Source organism: Bubalus kerabau, chromosome 8 (genome assembly GCF_029407905.1).
Source record: "Bubalus kerabau isolate K-KA32 ecotype Philippines breed swamp buffalo chromosome 8, PCC_UOA_SB_1v2, whole genome shotgun sequence".
Classification (NCBI taxonomy): domain Eukaryota; kingdom Metazoa; phylum Chordata; class Mammalia; order Artiodactyla; family Bovidae; genus Bubalus; species Bubalus kerabau.
The window spans coordinates 100,274,739-100,298,551 of record NC_073631.1 but is presented as its reverse complement, the minus strand read 5'-3'; the positions used below and the strand labels follow the sequence as shown (position 1 = coordinate 100,298,551).

The 23,813-nt window shown below is 42.2% G+C and overlaps 1 protein-coding gene across 10 annotated transcripts in view; it reads right to left on the bottom strand.

The window, feature by feature from the left end:
* The window catches only part of EXOC4 (exocyst complex component 4), an 804,929-nt gene that overhangs the window by 777,975 nt on the left and 3,141 nt on the right, over positions 1–23,813 (bottom strand). Inside the window, exons 1-3 of one of the 10 annotated variants that reach the window (XM_055590951.1) lie at positions 18,145–20,613; positions 10,122–10,285; positions 3,770–3,959 (exon numbers count right to left, since the gene is read on the bottom strand). In XM_055590951.1, coding sequence (XP_055446926.1) covers positions 3,770–3,959; positions 10,122–10,285; positions 18,145–18,207 — 417 coding nt within the window. In that variant the 5' untranslated portion in view covers positions 18,208–20,613. Of the gene's footprint in view, positions 1–3,769; positions 3,960–10,121; positions 10,286–18,144; positions 20,614–23,813 lie in introns of those variants that run through there. The other 9 variants (XM_055590955.1, XM_055590958.1, XM_055590957.1 and 6 more) reach the window with 9 other exon arrangements.

The window sequence follows — 23,813 nt, the reverse complement described above, 5'->3', positions numbered from 1 at the left end:
GATTGATATTGTCCATTATATGGAAATTTAAAACAGATTTCAGTATCTAAAACACCACCAGCACATAGCTGGCACTCAACAAATATTTACTAAGTGAATCTTCATCCCATTCTTTTGGCAGAGAACAGAAAGAAAATTTCAACTCATATTCACACGTTCTCAACATGTTGCTTGGCTCTGAAATAATATAATCCAATGAGAACTGAATCATCCCCATTTCTACTTTAGAAATATACATACCTTTATTTTGTACATAATCTAAAGTGCAATTAAAAGCCAAAAATGATAGGCAAAGATTAATGAGGAAATATCAGTGTTTCCTTGGTGATAAGGAATGGACTTTCACAGTACAAAATTGTCCAATTATACAATGAAAACAAATTCCCTATCATTTTTCCCCAAAATTTTTCTTCTCCCATGTATCATTAAAGGCTTTCTTAAATAGAGATTTTAGTCCTTTCTTTCTCTTCCCCACATTGAAGCTAAATTCATAACACAGAGTTATGTGACATTTACTTGACAACTACCTAATACAATAAACACAAAATTTTTTGTTGTTGTTTCCTTTTGCTCTAAACTCCAGCCTACTTAAAAATGAGGATGGTAAAAAAGACTGTGGCTACTAAAACAAGTGTGAAATCATCAAACTGAGCCTCTCTTTCTCAGTATCAGCAAACACTCTTTGGGCAGAGATGCTATCAATGCAGAAAGATAGAAGTCAAGCCAGAAGCCACTACAGTGCCTCACTGGCGATCAGGACAAAGTCCCTCCAGTCAAGCAGACTAATCGTAAAACACAAGTACCAAGAGGTCCTTCACCCTTACTGTGATTGCCAGAGGCAAAGCCGGCAGGCCAGCAGCTCTATACATTCACTCTCTGACCCCGCTTGAGCTCAGTATACTGGGTCAAAATAGACTACAGTTCGCTTTAAATCTAGGGCGACTGATCTATAGCTTTGCCTAGTTGCACAGATAAATCCATGGGATGAACTCGCCACTTGTCAAAGCTAAGAATTACAGTATTCCTTTTGAAAATGCCCAGTTAATTTTAAAATGTAGAGAGGTCAGCATATTGCCTCAAAAAAGGTTAAGAGCCTACTGATTGTGGAACTGGACTCAAGGCTGAAACTCATATATAACAGCATTCTGAGAAGAATCATTTCGATACCTGCTTACACATCATAATATAAGGTCTAGAAGGCAGGAAAGAAAACATGTGAGAAGATCGGAAGCACAGCCATCCTGGGCAGGTACATCCAGAGAATTCTCGAACCAATAAAATAGCACAGGGCAGCGCTAATCTTCACACGGTTCACGCAGCCCTCTGGCCACAGAGAGTCAGCAGCTGAGTGCTAAGGATGGGACCCAGCGTCAGGCTCGGCATCTCTCATCCTAGTACCAAACAAGAGGCGACTGCGATGCTGAGATTCTGCAAAATTTCATTTACAAAGAACTGGGGGAGTGGGGGGGAGCAGGGAAGGGTACTGCTTAAAAGATGTCTGAAAACCAAAATTCAAGGACCTCAGAGCAAGAATACCAGAGTTCAGACCCTAAATTTGAGGACTAAGGGACAGACACAATTCTGCCGGGCAAAGAATCAGTGCTCAGTAAGTGGTAGCAATTGTTATTTATCAGAGAGCTGTCATACAAGGTATTAAAGAAGTGACCCTTGAAATACATAGCCAAGAACCACGTAACTGGGATGTGACAGTACACAACCTTTATTTGATCAATTCATCCTTTGGCCAAATATAAAAATACCCCTTATGAATCCACTTTACCCTTTAGGAAGTAAAGATGTGGTACCTGGGAACCAAAAGTTTTTCAAAGACCAATAACAGAAGAAAGGAAGTGGGGGTATGGGGAGTAGGGAAGGATGGAGAGAGGAAAGAAGGAAGAAGAAAGAAGGAGAGGAAGAGAGAAGTGAGAAAGAAAAAGTGAAAGAAAAACAGGTCCAAAACATGGAAGACAATTACAAAATGAAAATGCATGCTTGTCACTACTGAAAAATATTCAAGAATTTCAGTATTCATAAATACTTTATTATATATTTAAATAATTTGTGAGTTAGATTTTCTCAAAAACTACCAACAATGTACAATGACTGTGGAGAAGATCACAACCGACTTCTGCCGGGGTCCAGCCCCGGCTGATCCAGGGTATTCGAAGCGGGGACGGCGTCGGCGACCTATTTATTTATAAATATTTATCAAAGATTTAAAGAGTAATAGAATGAGGATAGCTCAGTAGGAAAATTCAGTGGAGAAAAGAGGCTGAATAAAATTACAAAGCAGGGAATTAGCGTCACCTACGAAGGCCGCAGGCGTCCTCCCGTTCTCCCGAAGGAGAGGAGACACTAAGGCCTCCCCGGTCGGATCTTAGAAGCCCACGCAAAATTAGTAGGCTTGACGAGCTTTCCCGCCTCAGGAAAAATTCAGCCAGAAGGTGAAAGAAAGAACGACATGGGGAGACCGAGTTTTGGTGAACAAGGCCCGCACTTTATTTTCCAAAGTAGTTTTTAAACCTTAAGTTATGCATAGAGGATAATGGGGGAAGGGGTGGAGTCATGCAAGGACAGCAGTTCCTGGTTCTAATCTAAGCCAGGCTTTCAAACTTATCATATGCAAAAGTTCAGGTGATTGACATCATCTTCTGGCCAGGAGGCCTGTTAACATTTTAAGAAACTTATTTTTCTCTAAAGGTGATTATTCCAAAGTCAGGCACCAGCCTCCAAAAAAGCAGTGGACAAAGCTGAATTTTACATTTCTATACACCCATTATATCAATTAATACACTGCCAAGGACACAGTAGGTAAGGAGTATGGAGACTTAGCAGCAAACATTGGCCCAACAAGTGAAAAACCCTTCACCAATACAATTTCTAATCAATCTTTTAACTACTCAAAGGAATCTGTGTTTAGGCAGTTTAGAACATCTCCTGCCTCTCACAGTTGGGAGGCTCTGAACAATCACATGTGGCCGGAAAAACCTATTCAGGCAGGCTAGAGGATTTCCAAAGGAGTTTGTAGGTTGAAACACTGTCACACCCAGGAATTATTAACTGGAGCTGTAAGCTAACTCTTTTTTCAGAAAGAGGTAGTGGGGGCCAGCCCCCCGTAAAGTCAGAGGTGTAGGTGAAAGCACAAAGCAGAAAGTAGGCAGACTCTGGTTTGGGGGTAGATGCTCGAGAATTTCCAGGGGGACTCCTGAGGCTCAATCCCGCCTTTGCGTATGCCAAGCCTCCTTCCTCATGACCTTTGTCATGGGCGGAGTTCCTCACCCTGGCTCCCGGCAGTGATAGAATTCCTGTTGAGCTATTCCAGATCCTGAAAGATGATGCTGTGGAAAGTGCTGCACTCAATATGCAATATGCACTCAATATGCAATATGCCGGCTCCCGGCAGACTTCAAATGGGGCAACATACTCAAAACCAAATTTTTTTAAAATTTTCGACTGCTACAGCAATACACACAATGTGTGACTACATCTGATACATTAAAACGAGAGCCTCCAACAGTAAAGGGCCCTAGTGTCTTAGAACAGCTCCCTTTTCAGGCTTTCTCAAAAATCATGGCAGAAGCCAAGGGTCAGATTTAGGGGAGAAAAGAAGCAAGGCCAGCTGCCCTCTGTGATCCTCTGCAGCCTGGGGGAAAAAAAACCTGAATCACTCGTTTAAGTCATTACCACCACCAGGGAACCTCCCCCGGTTACAACACCTGGACCAATGGAAGATGCGATAGTCGTGGCCATCAGAGGGATGGAGCCGTACCTGCTTTATTTTGTTTCGGGAGTTGGTGATGCGCTCTGTGATGCTCTGGTACGTGCGGATGGCCGTGGTCAGTTCTGTGTAGTGCTGTACGATGAGTTCATCCAGGTCACGGTCACACCTCTCATAGGCTTCTTCGAGGCGCCCCTTCTCGTTTTCTCTGTCTTCAACGTCATCACTGGTAGACAGGGTCCTGTTTAAGACAGAATGTATCAGGCTGAGTCAAACTTAAAAGCTGAAAGTAGAAACAAGTAGAGTTAAGTCAGTGAGAGCACATGAACCTAGGAAATGAAACAAGTTACTAAAGGAAAACATCAAACATTTGCATGGTAAATTCCAGTAGCCTAGTAAGTGGATTTAATAAGGAATCTTCCCCTTCACTTTTCCCCTGGGCATGATCAGGAAACAGGCAGCGTGAACTCTGTAAGAGCCTGGGCACGTCTCGATTTGTTTGAATGAATCCTAGTACATGCATGTTCCTTATCAGTGACTAGTCTGACCAATGAGACCTAAGGACTTCTAGGAGTAGTTTCCTTCCAAGAAGATTAACAGGAAGTAGGTTCCTCTTCCCAACACTGGGTATCATTATACAAAGCTCAGATATTCAGACATTAGCCATGTGATAATCCTGGGAGGAAAAGCCAAGAGGAACACCATGCTACTGCCATCACATCACTGGGCCACTAAAGCGGCCAACCCACAGCAGCCTCACCCCAGGACTCCTTGCGAGGGGAGATAGTAAATATCCACTGTTGATGTCACTTTCACTCGGTCTTTTATAACAGAGCCAAAAGCATACTTACTGTAAAACTGCTTCTACACTGAGGAACTGCCTTCCAAACAGTTCATTCAAATGGCCTGAATTTGGTACAGAGCCGCCAGCGACCCAGAAATAAGGTCATGGTAATTCTAAAAATCCATTACAACAGCAATAATATCAGCTATACTACCAGACAGTCCCTGCATTTACTATTCTTCCAACAGCACTAACAAGATTGATATGAATCAACAATAAACAGTGAATGAGATAGATACACTTATTAAAAATCTTTCAATAACTTAGTTTGATACATGGGCCACAGAGCTTTGTTTCCTCTATTATCCTTCCTGGGTAATTTTTTTTTAATTTAGTATTATAATCAGTAACAAAGAAATCTTTTTCTCTTATCTGTTGGCTGCCGTAATTTCGCTCCATTAAATTCCCTCAGATTTGTCAGCTTACTTTATTTCATTTATCTTTTTTAATTTAGGGAGGGGGTAGTTTAGGCTCTCTGTGATGGATGCAATCAATTATAAAGTCCATCATTAGAACTGCTTTCGGAGATGGTCTGTCAGCAAATCAATCACATATTCCCTTCCAGATTTTTGTAAGCAAACTACTGTAAAACGGTCTTTTCCAAACTGTCATTTAGAGCAAAAGATCTTAATTCATGAGTCACACAATATATAAAATGTTATCTTCCAACTTAGAGGGAGATTCAGCAGGCCAGTCTGATACTAATCTAACCTCTAAAAAGAATTTTGTAAATGTGTTAAGGGATGTCAAGAGATGATGTCCAGCATGAAATGGGGGACAGGAGGGACAGAAATGGAATGAAGGGAAAGGCGATGCTTGGATGGGGAGCAGTACAGGATACACCCAAGGCAACACACTGGGAACCCCAAGACGTGAAGGCAGGCCGTTACCAAGCCAGATCCTGTGTCCTCCTCTGTCAACTGGTAAGCCTACACCAGACTATCTTGAAGCCTACTTCCAGGAAGAAAACAGCACAGAAGCATTTAGCTAATTAAGTACATCAGAGTAGAGACCTGGGAGGGGGGGGGGGTTGGTTTCAAAGCTAGAGCGACCAACACTACTTGCAATATTTGGGTACAGGGTGGCTGAGCATGTCATCATGTTGTTTGTATGATACATAACTTTGCTCTTTAAATCTGAAACCTTCCAGGCTGTTAATCTAGAGTAAAGCACAATCAGAAAAATGCCTTCAATGTATCAACTGTCCCAAAGGGAAGAGTTCCTAGATATTTAACTATTAGTTCCCCCTTTTCGCAGCAAACGGCCACAGACTTTTTTCAAAACTACACTGTTTGCCATCTTTATAAGGCTTTGCAGGATTTCCTCCCCACCATCTGCAGAAGGAAACATTGCAAGCATTTGGCATCATTCACATTTACTAGTGCAACTACCACCAAGGAAAATGTAGGGGCTGAGAGACCATCTTCTTGGGCATCAGCTATCACTGTAACACATCACCACACATTAGGAACGATTCAGAAAACCGAAAGGGTTACTGAAATGGAGAGGAGAGCAAACTGGGTCTCTAAGCGGGTTTCGGTTCCAATGTTCATTTTCAGAGAAAATATCTGTATAAGGAAATAGCCTGTGCCATGTTTTGCCCCACATCTGAAATTCATCCTCTAGATGTAAACTGGGCTGAATGACCTTCGCCTTTAGTCAAAAATCTCTTGCGTAAGAGCATTCTGAGAGGACAAAACCATTCAAGTTTTGTTTGTGCTTTGGGGTTTCTTTATGTGCACCATTTTTGAAGTCTTTATTGAATGTTACAATACTGCTTCTGTTTTATGTTTTTTGATCTTGAAGCATGTGGAATCTTACTTCCCCAACCAGGCATTGAACCCACATCGCCTGGATTGGACATGCAGAGTCTTAACCACTGGATGACCACAGAAGTCCTTAAAGTGTTCTGTTTTTTAATTAGAGAAAAGGAAAGCAGCAATAATAATAGCCACTAATATCTAGAAGGATGCACATTTTACAGAAAGTATGCTCAATCCACAGAACAACCCACTGGACTGGGTCCTGTTAACATACTTCCTCTCCCTTTTCACAGATGCCATAGCTGAGATTTAAAACTGTAAATTTGCCCCATCTCACACAATGAGGGTAAGGGCTAGGGTGTGAGTGTATGCTCACTGGCTCACTCGTGTCCGACTCTTTGCAACCCCATGGACTATAGCCCACCAGACTCCTCTGTCCATGGAATTTCCCAGGTAAGAATACAGGAGTGGGCTGTATCTTGTACTCCAAAGCATCTTCCTGACCCAGGGATCACACCTGAGCCTCTTGCCTCTCCTCCAATGGCAAGTGGATTCTTCACCACTGCGCCACCTAGGAAGCCTAAGGGGTAGTACAGGAATTCAAAACCCACATCAGTCTGTTTCCAGATTACGCTCCTATCTCTTTCAGATTTGTGGGCTACTCTGGAATCAATCTGCTTGGGTTGGAATCCACCGCTGCTTCCCACATGACCTCGGTCACAGTATCTCTCCTTTTGCCCACCTATAAAATGGAGATAGTAAGTATACCTTCCTTATAGGGTTGCAGGTGAGAATTGGATGAAATTAAACAAGGCCTGGCATATCACTGCTGCTGCTGCTGCTGCTGCTAAGTCACTTCAGTCGTGTCCGACTCTGCGCGACCCCATAGACGGCAGCCCACCAGGCTCCCCCGTCCCTGGGATTCTCCAGGCAAGAACACTGGAGTGGGTTGCCATTTCCTTCTCCAATGCATGAAAGTGAAAAGTCAAAGTGAAGTCGCTCAGTCATGTCCGACCCTCAGTGACTCCATGGACTGCAGCCTACCAGGCTCCTCCGTCCATGGGATTTTCTAGGCAAGAGTACTGGAGTGGGGTGCCATTGCCTTCTCCGTGGCATATCACTAGCACTCCATAAAAAAGGTTGGTGGCTGCCATTGTTGTAGTAATAGTAGTAACGGCAGTAAAGGCAATAGCAGTTTTCCAGAATGTCATAGAAAGGGCATCCTTTAGAGACAAAGGTTCAAATTTCCTCACCCCCAAATACTGGATCATTAGGCACTGGGAATGAGGTCTGACCTCCCTTTCACTTTACTCCTCCTTAATGTCAAAAACTGTTTAGAGTCTGAGACTTTATACTTAGAAGCTAACAAGTTAGCCTGCCAGAGTTTCGTGGATGCTGGGAGAAGTCACAAAACTCCTAGGTGGGTCAGAAGCTAAGGACGTCATTAGTCATAGCACAGCACGTAGCAAGAGCATCAGCATGCTTGTAGCAGATCCCTTGCCCCCAAGTCCCATGGGCAGTGAGAAGATGGGCCCAAATGGATGCCCGCTGAGTCGCTGAAGAGGACTCTGAGCTTTGAAAACTGAATTTTTCACACTAGACAGTAAACATGCCTGCCATTTGCTCTGGAGGGAAAGATTATCTCTACCTTCTAAACAGGTCAAATAAACATCCTTGAGAGTCTAAAACAAAGGGCACCCATACTTTGCTCACAAGAATCTCAGAAACATAACCTTCCCAAGCAGAACTATCCCTCAACAAAAATGAAACCTAATTGATTGGGTTCCTCCAGGGACTGCATGGTGTCGAGCAATAGTTGACCATCAACAAAGATTCATTTCCAACCTGTTTTCAACAAAATGAGGCCAGAAATACAACACCTCACACAATAAATATCTGCAAAATGAATGAATGATAGACCATAAGAGCAGACTAATTCTAGGGAGAGAGTCCCCACACATGCTACCGAAACCCAGCGAATTTCAGCATGGGATTATCCTACCGGAAGTGGGTCACTTGACCTGAACTGAGAGCAGGATGGAAGAGAAGGCTTGTGATTGAGCTCACCCCTGCCAGCCAGGTCAGGAACCTCTCCTCGGCCTGCTAAGCCTCTGGGTGAAGAAAAGATCACTCGCTCACAAACCCACTCCCCGCAATTCTGAACTGTTCTACTTCTTACAAAGTCTTTCATTAAAATAAAATCCTCCCCTTTGTAATTTCTACCCATTGATGCCTGGGTGGGGCGGGGAGTGAAAGTGTTATTCGTGCAGTCACGCTGGACTCTGCGACCCCATGGACTGTAGCCCTCCAGGCTCCTCTGTCCATGGGATTCTCTAGGAAAAAATACTGGAATGGGTTGCCATTTCCTTCTTCAGGGGACTTTTCCAACTCAGGATAGACGCCAGGTCTCCTGCATTGCAGGCAGATTCTTTACCCACTGATCATAGTGATTCTGCCTTTTTCAGTAACAGAAGTCTATTCCCTCTTTCATGAAGTCTCTCTTTAAACAGTAAAGGACTCTTTAATACTTTCTCACGTTCAACAGCTCCAGTTTCTTTTTTTTTTTTTTTTAAACTTTAAAATATTGTATTAGTTTTGTCAAATATCAAAATGAATCCGCCACAGGTATACTTGTGTTCCCCATCCTGAACCCTCCTCCCTCCTCCCTCCCCATACCATCCCTCTGGGTCGTCCCAGTGCACCAGCCCCAAGCATCCAGTATCGTGCATCGAACCTGGACTGGCAACTCGTTTCATACATGATATTATACATGTTTCAATGCCATTCTCCCAAATCTTCCCACCCTCTCCCTCTCCAACAGAGTCCATAAGACTGTTCTGTACATCAGTGTCTCTTTTGCTGTCTCGTACACAGGGTTATTGTTACCATCTTTCTAAATTCCATATATATGCGTTAGTATACTGTATTGGTGTTTTTCTTTCTGGCTTACTTCACTCTGTATAATAGGCTCCAGTTTCTTAATCCATTTCTTCCACAACATGGAAGCCCACCAGCCTTCTTAATTTCTTCTGAGGTCCCCTCAAAAACAAGCGGCACTCACACACAGGACTTGCTGCATTACTCTCTGTGGTTTATGTACACTAACTTATTCCAGACAACCACCTGCGAAGCAGGTGCCACTGTTCTCTTTTTACATATGAGGAGTCAGAGTTGTGCATTTGAGGCGCAGAACTTTTAAGTTGCAGAGCCAGGCCTCAAACCTTGATAGTCTGGTCCTGAGAAGGTTCCCTACCCTGCCTCTCAAGACGTGGTACTCACAACTGGCACAACACACTCCTAGCGTGACCGTCCAAACAGAAAGGGGTTTTATAACCCATAAACTAGAGCACTCTATTTTTAACAATGTAACCTAAAACTACATAGCATTTTTGTAAATATTGAGTCCAAAAATGATCCAAGATCCCTTTGACAGTAACTGCTGACAATCCAGCTTTCACTCTTCCTCTGCTTGGGAGATATGAAAACTAAAAGCACAAATTTACATGACTTCCTGGGTCCCCCCAATTTTGGGTAAAGAAGATCAAGGTGAGGCACAGAATATAAATTACTGATTATCAATTATACAAACAATGAAGTGGTTATTTTATACACACAGTTTAAGGTAACACTCAAAATGGTCCTACGAGACAGTATCACCACCTTTTTACAGATCAGGAATCAAAGGAACAGAGAGGTAAAGTAACTTGCACAAATGTACACAGCTAACATCAGAAATGAAAGCAAAGTATAACATCAAAATCCATGGCCTTCCCACTATACATGTTATGAAACCTACCCTTTCCTGGCTTCAGCCACTGGGCTGCAGGACTGCACCCTAATCAAGCTGCAATCCACATGTGGAGAGAGGGGCGGACAGCCAAGAGACGTCAGGAGGGCACCCGGCAGCTTTTTTAGTATTAACAGTAACAGTTGAATCTGGACAGGTTTAAAAAGCATGACCTAAAAGAAGACACGGAACAGAGGAGAAACTACTTGAAGCTGCCATCCCAAGATGCTTTCAAGATACGGAATCATCCTTCAGAACTTTTTCCATTCCTATCTCAAAGTCATTATGCTTTACAAACTATTGCTAAGTTCATGAAAGTCGCTCAGTCATGTCCAACTCTTTGTGACCCCATGGGCTATCCAGTCCATGGAGGAGCATAAAAGCATAGATTTCAGTTAAGCTGGACACACACATTTCTGGATCACTGAGAATTTTTCACTAAGACAGCTCTGGCATTTGCATGATGAATTACATCACTGGCCGTGACTAATTAATCCCAGGAAGGAATTTATTAATTAATCCCAGGAAGGAATTTATTTCCCCAGTGGACCTCAAGGACCATGGTACCTACACTAAGCTACAAGGAACATGTACATTAAATGATTCTAGTGAATTCACAGCCATCAGCTCCAAGTAAGCCCTATAAACAAGCAGAAAAACCCAGGGTAAATAACTGGAGATCTAAAACCAAGTTTGCCAGCTTCCTTTTTGATACCAGCTTCTGTATTTCAGGATAGCCAGTCAAGTGTTTTGAAAGGAAAATAACTAGTCACCATAACTGGCTCCTTCTATGGAGCAATTTTGCTTTCACTTTGGACTTGATAGAGTAATGGTGTCCAGACAAGAGAAGTACACAAAAGTCAATATTACTCTTAAAAAAAAAAAAAAAGGAAAGATCAAACAAAAGAAAAAGCCTGTCTATGAAAATAGGGTTAGTCACCCAAAGGTAACCCATCACTCAAGAGAAACAATAACTTCCTGTCAAAGACAGAATGCTGCTGCAGCTGCTAAGTCGCTTCAGTCGTGTCCGACTCTGTGCGACCCCACAGACAGCAACCCACCAGGCTCCGCCGTCCCTGGGATTCTCCAGGCAAGAGTACTGGAGTGGGTTGCCATTTCCTTCTCCAATGCAGGAAAGTGAAAAGTGAAAGTGAAGTCTCTCAGTCGTGTCCGACTCTTAGCGACCCCATGGACTGCAGCCTACCAGGCTCCTCCATCCATGGGATTTTCCAGGCAAGAGTACTGGAGTGGGGTGCCATTGCCTAAAGACAGAATAAAAGGGTGCAAAAAAAAATCTAGAATTCTACCATCAGGAACACAGCAGAAGTGTCTTACTACACTGACCAAATGTCAAACATGAGGCATCTTGTGAAACTTTCAAGCTCTTTGACCTTGGGCAAGTCACTTAACATGTCTGGGTCTGTTTCTTTCCTTGTCAGACAGACAGGATCATAAGAGAACCTGCCCCACCACGTTATCATGAGGATTGGAGAAGCGTGTGAATGCACTTTGTAAAATATAAAGTGCCCTCAATGCGTGGGTGGAAACATTATTAGCAATGAAATAAATCATTTGTGAATCACAACACTGTTAGCCCCAACCCCCTAAAGCTTCCCCTGCTGGAAAATGCCTGAGGATATTTATGAACTGAGATCAGACCTTTTCTCTGTATTCTTACGGTGCCTGGCACATTAAGTGCTTAGGCAAAGCTAAATAATGAGTAGCAGCAAAATGCAGGATCTGAATGGGTCATGGAGGGTCGTTTCCTGCCTTAAGAAACAACTGCAGCTACATTATCTCACACAAAGAAATGCCTGTTCAGAAATCTGGAGGAAAGGGCCAACAAGAGTTACCTTGACCCTGTTTAGTCCATTCAGTCAACTGAACAAACAGCTCTGACACACCCACAACTTAGCAGGCAAGGCTGTTGAGTGGCTAGAGATAGAGCCGTGAATATAACCAGCCCCTCCCTCATGAAGCGCACAGTTTGGTCTAGTGGGGGAAAGCAGGCAGCCCACGGAGGCCGGGAGAGCACGGGAGCAGCTACGGAAAAGGGAAGCCAGGGCACAGAGGAGACTCTGACACAAGGAGGCCGGAATGGGCTCTCTGATCAAGAGGGCGTTTGAGGGGCTTCCCGGGTAGCTCAGTGGTGAGGAATCCACCTGCTAATGCAGATGACGCAGGTTTGATCCCTGGTCCGGGAAGATGCCACAGAGCAGCTAAGCCTGTGCACCACAACGACTGAGCCTGTGCTCTAGAGCCCGGCAGCCCCAGCTACCAAAGCCTTGGCACCCCAGAGTCCATGCTCAGCAGCAAGAGACACCACTGCAACGAGAAGCCTGAACACAGCAACTAGAGAGTAGTCCCAGCTTCACAACTAGAGGAAAGCCCACACAGCAATGAAGACCTGGAAGAAGACAAAAAAAGTTTTTTAATTAGGAAAAAAAATTACAGACTTGACAGTGCGGGAAGGAGAAGGTGAGACAAGTTGACAGTAGCATGGAAACATGTATCACCATATGTAAAATAGACAGCCAGCGGGAACATGCTGTATGATGCAGGGAGCCCAAAGCTGGTGCTCCTCGACAACCTCGAGGGGTGGGGTGGGAAGTGGGAGGGAGGGGACACATGTATACCTATGGCTGATTCATGTTGATGTTTAGCAGAAATGAACATAATATTGTAAAGCAATTATCCTTCAACTAATTTTTTTTTAAATTTTAATCAAAAAATAAAAAGATGGCATTTGAACAGACCTTTCTGGAAAACTGGGGGGGGGGGGGGGGGGGGGAGGCAGCAGTGAGCAGACGTTAACTACTTGGGAACACTGATTCCAGAGACCACAGTAGATGCACAGATCCTGAAGTAGGACATGGTTGGCCTGTTAAAGGAATGAGGAATGGCCAAGAAGTCAATGTAGCTTCAGAGAAGCGAGGAAGTGATATGAGACAAGGTCAGGGAGGAGGCTGGGAGCCAGATCAGGACAGCTTTTCAGGCTCTTACTCCAAAGTGTTCTCTCAAGTCACTTGGGAGTTAGCACCAAGGCAACTTTCAAACAACAGCTAATGGTAAATAATCAGTAACAATAATCACTTTCAAGTTTCATTTCAATTCTATTCCACTTCTTTCCAAAAAAGATATGAGACGGTTAGTACAAGAATCTGGACAATAGAAATGAGAAAGGGGAACTAAAGAGATGTAGAACAACGTCATATAAATGTAAAACAGGTATGCAGGTCATATGGACAAATGTAGTGTGTATGAAATGGAGCCCCCAATTCAACTTTGAGGTTCCTAGTAGCAGATGCAAAAAGGGAAACCTAGCCAGTAATTCTCATTCTTAAAAAGCCAGATTCCAGTTCCTCCAAGGAAGCAAACTTTAATACTAAACTCTTCAAAAAAATTCATTTAAAACAAAGAGACATTATACAATACAGTGAACAATGTCCTCAACAACCTTCTAGAAACAGTAACAAATCTTACATGGCCATTTCTTACAAGTTCCTCCAAGAACGTAACATTAAAACACAACTAAGACCTAAGAGATTTTTCAAAGACCCTGAATACAGTCCAGAGTACTAAGCTTTCCAACGATTTTCATCTAAGAAGAGAATTTAGGGAATTTAAAGGACTAAGTGAATCAAATTATGTTTCATTAATTTCCGCCTTTCAGCAAGCCTTTTGATAGTTCAAGTTAACCAGACAGTAATTCTCCGAAGAGAGTCCACAGTACGAGTATTTGGTATTACAGGGCTAATAGAGGACTGTTAAAATTATAAGACAGAAAAGCAGGTAGTAAGGTTGAAAACCAATTGTAAAAAATTAGCCTGACCAGGGCTCTTGCCTGCTTCTCAAGATTGCCAGATTGTCACTCTGAAAGCATTTTAGGATATTTTAACAAATAAAAGTGCACAGAGTCCCACATATTATGGACTGAATTGTGACACTGACACACACACACACACACACACCCCCACCCCCACACACCCACCCCACCAAGCACCACCAAATTCATTATGCTGAAGCCCTAACATAATTGCATTTGGAGGCAGGGCCTAGAAGGCAGGTCATAAAGATTACATCAGGTCATACGTGCAGGGTCTTAATGGGAAGGAACTGGTGTCCTTATAAAGAGAGGAAGAGACACCAAAGAGCCCTCTCCCTCTCCACGTACTCAGAGGAAGGGCCGTCTGAGGACCCAAGGAGAAGGTGGCCATCTCCCAGCCAAGAAGAGGCCTCAAGTCACCCAGCCCTGGCTGTACCATCATCTTAGACTTCTAGTCTCCTAGAAGACAGACTAGGAGATTCTAGTCTCCCAGTTACCCAGTCTGTGGTATTCTGTTACAGCTGCCTGAGCAGACAAGTACACCACGCTGTAAAACACAAGCAGTGTTATTCTGCTTGGGTAAAATCTCAAGGCAGATGTTATCAGTTACCCCCCACTTAACCACAGCAACACAGATTCTTCCACAAGAAGAGTCAGCTGCCTGATAAGAGTCTCAGATAACTGAATTAATTAACCTGCTATAAGAAATATTTAACATCATACACCTGAATTTTGACACCTATGGTATAATTAGCATTAAGTCAGGCTTTCTGAAAACAGTTAAAATGCTTAATTGTCTACTAAGGGCATTCCTTGTCGGCATCCAGTGACCTCTCCTCCAGGAATAATAAAGATTAACGGAACAATTAATGGAAATCCCTCCAAGCAACTCAGAAAAACTAATTACAAGTAAGGCTCCACATATCCAGAAATAACTTACCGGGACGCAACAGCTCTACACAGCAAAACCCACAGTAAAATGAAACCTCTTGAGTGATCCCCATTCTGGGAAGTACTCAACGGGACTCTCAGTAGACACACTAGAGGTCACTGAGCCCCTGCATTTTTTTTCCCCACTCATCAAGCACCTGAATCCCTCCATCAGTACGGCCTTCTCTCATTAGGACAATTCTTATGAATTTTTTAAATTGCATCATGGAAAGAGCAGAAAACAAGGAGTCATCCTTACAACATTCTAACATTTTATAAGCCCCAAACTGAGAATTGGTAAATTCTCAGATATTCAAGGGTGAACTAATTTTTGAACCTCACTCCAAGCAGGAAGAAAACAATTTTCTGATCTTTCTAGAACATAATATTATTATTGGCCCCAACGTAAGAAAAAAAAAGTCTAGAGCTGACATGATTCTTGAAATTGTGAACTGTTTTTTTCTAGTTAAAATGCGTTTAACTAGAAGACACTAAGCAACATTATTAGATCCACTTAGCCCTTATTTCAAGGGCTTCCCTGGTGGCTCAGCAGTGAAGAATCCGCTTGCAATACAGGAGACGTAAGTTTGATCCCTGGGTCAAGAAGATTCCCTGGAGAAGGAAACGGCACCCCGCTCCAATATTCTTGCCTGGGAAATCCCACGGGCAGAGGAGTCTGGCGGGCTACAGTCCATGGGGTCGCAAAGAGCACATGACTTAGTGACTAAGCCACCACCACAGCCCTTATTTCAAAGTGGGAATCAGATTTTCTTTTCCTCGAAAATAACATTAATAACAGCCAACCTAAGACACGCCTGATAGTAACATATACCTGTTATGTCACAAAGGGCACTCAGTACAGTTCTGAGTAACATTAAGTACAAACTAAAGTGGTGGAGCAGAGACGGCAATGGCACCCCACTCCAGTACTCTTGCCTGGAAAATCCCATGGACAGAGGAGCCTGGTGGGCTGCAGTCCATGTGGTTGCTACGAGTCGGACACAACTGAGCGACTTCACTTTCATTTTCACTTTCATGCACTGCAGAAGGAAACGGCAACCCACTCCAGTGTTCTTGCCTGGAGAATCCCAGGGACTGGGGAGCCTAGTGGGCTGCCATCTATGGGGTCGCACAGAGTCGGACACGACTGAAGCCACTTAGCAGCAGCAGCAGCAAAGTGGTGGAGCCATGAAATTAAAAGACGCTTACTCCTTGGAAGGAAAGTTATGACCAACCTAGATAGCATATTCAAAAGCAGAGACATTACTTTGCCAACAAAGGTCCGTCTAGTCAAGGCTATGGTTTTTCCAGTGGTCATGTATGGATGTGAGAGTTGGACTGTGAAGAAGGCTGAGCGCCAAAGAATTGATGCTTTTGAACTGTGGTGTTGGAGAAGACTCTTGAGAGTCCCTTGGACTGCAAGGAGATGCAACCAGTCCATTCTGAAGGAGATCAGCCCTGGGATTTCTTTGGAAGGAATGATGCTAAAGCTGAAACTCCAGTACTTTGGCCACCTCCTGTGAAGAGTTGACTCATTGGAAGAGACTCTGATGCTGGGAGGGACTGGGGGCAGAAGGGGACCACAGAGGATGAGATGGCTGGATGGCATCACTGACACGATGAACGTGAGTCTGAGCGAACTCCAAGAGTTGGTGATGGACAGGGAGGCCTGGCGTGCTGCGATTCATGGGGTCGCAAAGAGTTGCACATAACTGAGCGAATGAACTGAACTGAAAGTGGTGGAAAGACAGGTTACTAAGACTATGAACCTGAACCAAGTAAGTTTCAAACTGGTCTTCAAAGCTTGTTATGTGAGGCAGTGTCCTTTGATAAGATGAATAGTCCTACCAAGGCTTCCAATGAACTGTGAAAACGAGAGACCCTCATCGTAATTCTGAGTTTTGGCAGAAAGAAAAAGATCACACATTAAATACATGTGATGTGTATCACTATATAATCACATAAGACATGACGTAGTCACTCAAAGCATAACCAAATGTAACACTTTTAAATGGGATTTTATTATATTCAATTAGACACTGCAACTACTTCTTAATTACGTTTTATTAGATCCCACAAAAAGTAAGACAATCCCACGCCGACTGATGGAGATTCACAATGACAAGTTCCTCTGAAAAAATTTTCTGAGGCATAAAAACATCCCGTAATTCACTCCAAAGAAACTCACTTCATATCAAGTGACAGTAAACAATTTCTGCTTTAAAGTCAATTGAAAATTCACAGGCGTCTTGCTTCAGACAGCACTTAGGGCCAATTACCACACCCGACGCATGCAGTTTTTTGTATTTCAATTAATTCGGTTATATAACCCACCCTTCTGGGGACCAAAAACAGTCAACTTGTAGCCAACAGAGAAAGCCATTACCAAAATTAAGTAGAATCGCTCTTAACAAAGCCTACAATAGTCAAGGGTTGACAAAATCAACTTAAAATCTCCCCCACCCTTAGTGAACCAAACTCCACCTCTCTTCCACTCCCATTTTAAGCATCACATCCTTAAAGCATCGTCTCCAGTCATCTCGTTTTTCACCTCTAGTGGAATGCCTTTGTTACTACAACACAGTACAGTGTTTGATAATTTTAAACGTGTAGGCTATTTCCTAATGAGGAGTTTCTCGTGAATTCCTCAGAAATAGTGCTTTATTTGTTTATATTAACATATATGTTTATATTAACATATTATATGCTGATAGGCTAGTTTGGAAATTCTGGGTTACACAAATTGAAGCAGGTTTCATAACCACATTCAGTTTCAGGAGACTTTAATATGTTAATGTTCAAGGTGCCTCTGGGAGGGAGTGTTTGGGTGGGGCCAGAGTGAACAGAACATGAATATATTATGTAGCATTTCTGCAATTCATTAACCTACAGAACCTTGTCATTCCCACTACCTTCCATCTCCCCAGCATATATATTATACACATACATGTGCATGTTTATGGAAATTTTCAAACATGAACAGAAATTAAGGAACTCATCAAACTCAGCTTCAACAATCAGCAGCACATTCCCATCATGTTTTGTCTATACCCTCACTGGCTCTAACCTTCTTCTGTATTATTTTGAAGCAAATCCTAGACATGATATTTTACTTGTTTATTTCAGTAAGTATCTCTCAAGAATAGCACTTTTCAAAAGACAGCCATACCATTATCTCCGCTAAAAACAAGTTAACACTACCTGGTTTCTTGTATCTTACTTTCCCAACTTACATCTTTCAGGGCTACTCAAAACTTTGATGAGTAGTGGACTTACCTGAGACTCCTGTAAACGGCAGATTCGGGTCAAGTGGTTCAGGTGGTGCCGAAGATTCTGCATTCCTAACAAGCTCTTAAGTGATATTCTGAGTATAAAACAATGCTTCTCGTAATATTCAGTGCAATGATAGTAAGTTTAGACAGCAAGTTTCCAATGGAAAAAACACCTGAATTACATGCCTGAATACATACATATTTTTTGAAAGGGCTTTATAAAAATTTTTTAAAAAGTAAAAGTCAATAAAGGTTCAAAGGTTCTCCTAAGGATCTTGAAATACATTTCTTACCATGTTAAATGATACACAATTTTCCCTTATAACTTCCTATTAAATGGAGGGTCCCTGGTTTTTCAAGGTGAAAAACACAAAGGACTGGCTACCATAAAGACCAAGGTCATAACTCATTCCATAGCTAGAAAGCCGTTAACAAAAACATAAGGAGCAGCAGAGTGTAAGACCAGAGGGAGCAGAGCTCACCACTGCAAACTGAAAAATGCCAGCACAAGCTGAAACACCCAGTGCAAACAAAAACCAACCACCAACAGAAACATTCTAAGTACCATGCCGTCCAAAGAAAATACATTTACTAGCCACTCTAGCGGAGAAGGCAATGGCACCCCACTCCAGTACTCTTCCCTGGAAAATCCCAGGGACGGAGGAGCCTGGTAGGCTGCAGTCCATGGGGTCGGGTCACTAAGAGTCAGAGACGACTGAGTGACTTCACTTTGACTTTTCACTTTCATGCACTGGAGAAGGAAATGGCAACCCACTCCAGTGTTCTTGCCTGGAGAATCCCAGGGACGGGGGAACCTGGTGGGCTGCCGTCTATGGGGTCGCACAGAGTCGGACACGACTGAAGCGACTTAGCAGCAGCAGCCACACTAGACCTTAGGTTAACAAACAATACCATCACAGGTATCAGATAAAAAAACTATATTTTAAAAAATAAATATATAAACAGATACAAACTAGTTACAAGGCATTTCTAAGAGTTCTGAAGGAAAAGCTCCTGAAAAAGAACTATATGAAGTTAATTTTAACTAAACACTCCACAAAATACTACAAAATCAGAAAGACCATCAGTGCTGAGGTACCTAGTTCACTTTTAGGCTACAACTTTTTTTAGAGCATCTTATGCTTCCTGTTTGAGCATAGGCAACCCAAAATTTGGACCCAGAAAAATTAACCTTTTGAGTTTTTTTGTTTTTTTTTTTTAATATGAAGCACTGATAGACTTCTGCTCCAGGACTGGATGAAATCATAGGAAACAGATCTACCCTCCCATCCAAAACAACAAACAAAAGATTTCAAACTTGGACATGAAAGCTGCTGGAGTTTGCTGAGCAGAGTCCTGGAGAAGACAGAGCTAACCAGAGCACCCTGGAGATCTGTGGAGAAGCTTCCTAGAGTCTTCCCCCAAGCACATGTGGTAGAAAACTACTCAAGGCCACGATAAGAACCACCTGAAAGCACTTGCAAGAACAATGATCTGAAATCACACACAGCCAGAGTGAAAATCTCACCACTCATAGAGCACGAGGTGGAGCACTAGGAAGGATTCTGCCACAGTCTGAGATAAAACCGCCCTAAACTAAACGCTGCTTGGCTCCTGATTGTTATTTACTCGCTGAGTCGCATCTGACTCTTGCAACCCCATAGACTGGAGTCCACAAAGCTCCTCTGTCCATGGGATTTTCCAGGCAAGAATACTGGAGTGGGCTGCCATTTCCTTCTCTAGGGGATCTTCCCGACCCGGGGATTGAACCCCTGGCTCCTGCACTGCAGGAGGATTCTTTACTGCTGAACCATGGGGGAAGCCAATTAGCAAAATTTAAAACAGGGCCTCAAAGGGCTACACTGTTTCTGAGTAAGTTAACCACATCCCAGAAAACAATAGTCAAGAGTATTTATAGGAAAACAAAGATATCCAACATGAGTACATAACAAGGTAAAAATCACAGAGTCTAGCATCCAAGAAGTGCAAGGCATGTGGGGGGAGGGGAGATTAATCAACTGAAACGAATCCCAAAATGATGACATGATAAAATTAGTAAACAAGAACACTTAAAGAGTTACCTGTATTCCGTACGTTCAAGAAACTACAGGAAAGACTGAAAATATTTTTTTAAAAGACCCAAATTAAATCTCTGAAAGAGCAAAACCACAATCTAATAAAAATTGCATTACATGGAACTAACAGCAGAATGGGAATTGCAGAAAAGATTAATGAAGTTTAACACACAGCAACAGAAACCATATCCAAAAAAAAAAGAAACCCACCTAGGAAAAAAAAGACCAAAAAATAAAAAGAGAAAAAGACAGCATCAGTATTCAGGGAGCTGTGCGACAACAGGAAGTGTCTTAAACTACTTAGAGGTAAATCTGACAGACAACACGTGGACTTACACTTGAAATCTACAAAGAAACTGCTGGGAGGAATTGAGTGAAGAGAGATAATACTGTTTATGGATCAGAAGACATATCGTTGAGATGTCAATTCTCCCATATGAATCAGGACATTCAAAGAAATCCTAACCAAAATCCCAGTGGGTTTATTTTAGAAATTGATTGGCTAATTCTAAAATAGACATGGAAATGCAAAGAACCTAGAAGGGCCAAAATTAACTCTGGAAAAGTAGGAGAGAGCTGGAAAGCTTATGTTGCCTGTCTCCAAGACTTACAAAGGCAGAAATCAAGACTGTGCAGCATTGTCATGAAGATAAACAGACTAGAGGGTCAAAAAATAGATCCACACCGGCCACCCGATTTTCGATAAAGGTACAAAAGAAATTCAGGGGAAAAAGAACAGTCTTTTAAACAAGTGGTGTTGGGAACAACAGGGTATCCTTACAAAAAAACTGAACTGGAAAAAGAATTAACAAGATGCCGGGAGTGTCTATCTTAACATGGGTAGTGGTTACAAAAGCAAAAATTGTCATATACTTAATATGTGTGCACTTTGCTATATATATACCCTAAAAGTGGAGACAGTAAAGTTATAAGTTTAACACATAGAGTATGATATCATATTCATTTTTTTTTTTTTTTTTACTATTTCTATCTATCCATCCAACATTTAATACAGAGAGACACACAGAGAAAGGGAGAGACAGAGAGAGATCTGAAATTAGGTTCAGCTAATACTAGTGATGGTAACTTAAGGAAAATAAAGTTTGGACTCATATTTTTTTACTTTCATCTGCAGTTTTCTGCATTTCCACTGTTTGATTACTTTACAATGAATATGTACCATTTTTATAACAATGCAATGATTTTTAAAAGCTTAAAGAAAATTTATTAACAATGGTTAATTCTAGGTGAAGAAATTGAGTAATTTATATGTCTCTATCATTTTATTTTTTAATCCCCCAGTTAAATATTTATACAATTACAAAGATATAATATTTATATCATTTTTGTTATGCTAAAAATATGTTAACTTTGTTATAACTACAACTATTAAACCTCTGTATGTACCTGGACAGGATCTACATGAAAACCTTAAAAACAAAAACAGTATTTTGAGAAACGGGAGTTTTAGACGATGTTTCTCTTTGATTATTTTTTTTTAACAAGTTTGTGTGATACAATTTTTATAAAAGAAAATGGGAAAAGTTGCGATGACAAGCAGGCATAAAGAGAGAACAGAAAGCACAGAACGTTGGTGAAGACCTCACATATATACAACAATGGAGAAGATCGTCTTCTCAACAAATGGTGTGAGAACTGAACATTGACCACAAAAATCAGTCTAGACAGAGATCTTATAGCTTTCACAAAAATTAACTCAAAATGAATATGAGATCTAAATATCAAACACCTAGAAGTTAGCAAAGAAGAAAACTGAGATGACCTTGGGTACAGCAATGACTTTTTAGCTACATCAAAGACATGATCCATGAAAGAAACAAGTGACAGCTGGATTTTACTAAGAAAAACTTCTGCTGATCATATCACCCAACATTGAACAGCCTGGATGGGAGAGGAGGTTGGAGAAGGGTGGTGGTGGTGGTGGTGTAGTTGCTCAGTCGTGTCCAACTCTTGTGACCAAATGGACTGTGACCGCCAGGCTCCTCTGTCCACGGGATTTTCCAGGCAAGAATACTAGAGTGAGTTGCCTCCACTCCAGGAAGATCCTCCTCCAGGGGATCTTCAAAACCCAGGGATCGAATCTAGGTCTCCCACATTGCAGATGGATTCTTTACCATCTGAGACACCAGGGAAGCTCAAGAATACTGGAGTGGATTGCCAAGCCCTCCTCCAGGGGATCTTCCCAATCCAAGGATCAAACCCAGGTCTCCCGGCATTGCAGGCGGATTCTTTACCGCTGAGCCAGTGAAGCCGACAATCTCCAGGACTCTGCTCCAATGGCCTTTCCTGCCACAACTTGTGTCATGGACCTCAAAGCTCTAAACCAAAACGTGGAACTCCTGCAACAAAGTGTACTTTGAATTAAATACAGGGCTGACCAAAATACTCTGAAGAGGAAGGGGCTTTAACAGGCGTCTACAATAAACCATTTTCTAAGTTTCTGAAATTCCAAGTTCTGTGAACACATAAAAGTTGATGACAATGTGCTCCTTTTACTACCTTCAGACCTCCTTGCCATCTGTAAGCAGTGTCTGTCCACAAAAGCTCTGCTCTGAGGTTTCAAGGTCTCCTCCAGTCACAGCTGAAGTTTGTCTTCCCAATTAAGCCAGCTATTAAAGGCCAACTTATAAAGAGAAGAGAGTCAACACTTAATTGGGAAGTAAATCACCTAACAGTAAGTGGTAGACACATTTCCCAATTAAAAATCTGACAAGACCTCACAAAAATAAAATAGCATCTCTAAAATGCCATCTTGCTTATTTTCGGTTTAGAAAGGCTGCCTGCCCCAACTTCACACCAAGCAAAAGGTTAGGGGGGAAAAGATCAATAGAAAAGTAGGAAATGCTGTGTCTGCGTGTGTCCGTAAAACTGTCCAAATTGTACATTAGCAGGTAATCAGGTCCACCCGATTACTTTCATTTTAAAGGGTCAGGGGCAAGACTTAAAACCAAAAGCTGTGGTTAACAGCAGCTTCCAAAATCAACCCTAAACACTATGTCTCATCAAAGCCCCACCTCACGAAAGAACCACCTCTTTTGTTAAACCCCAGAGTCCACTCTCTGAATCGTCCGGCCGTCCTGAAATGGCTTTATTCAGTATTTTGTAAATGGTTAAGAATTGCACTTATGAGTCTCAAAGCACTTAAATAACCCATCCACCAAATGTAACCCCTCCATTACAATTACACTATATTTTTTTACATCATTTTGACTTTTAAATGCCTTAAAGTGATGCACTATCACACTAGCAAAATAGTCACCATTTAATTACTTGGTAAATCCCATGGACAGAGGAGCCTGGTAGGCTACAGTCCATGGAGTCGCAGAGTCGGACACGACTAAGCAACTTCACTTTTCTTTCATGGCTGCAAATAGTGATGAGGCTGGGTATCCCCATGTGTCCTCTGACACTGTCCTCAGGTCAAACCCTTATCCACCTACAGTCTTTTTCCAGTTAAAAGATGCTTCTAACAATAAATGGTGTTCCAACTAATAGGAATATTATGAGAATATAAAGTGCTATGCTAATATTAATACATAATGGAGCACAGAAATGACACTTTTTACGTATCAGAGAA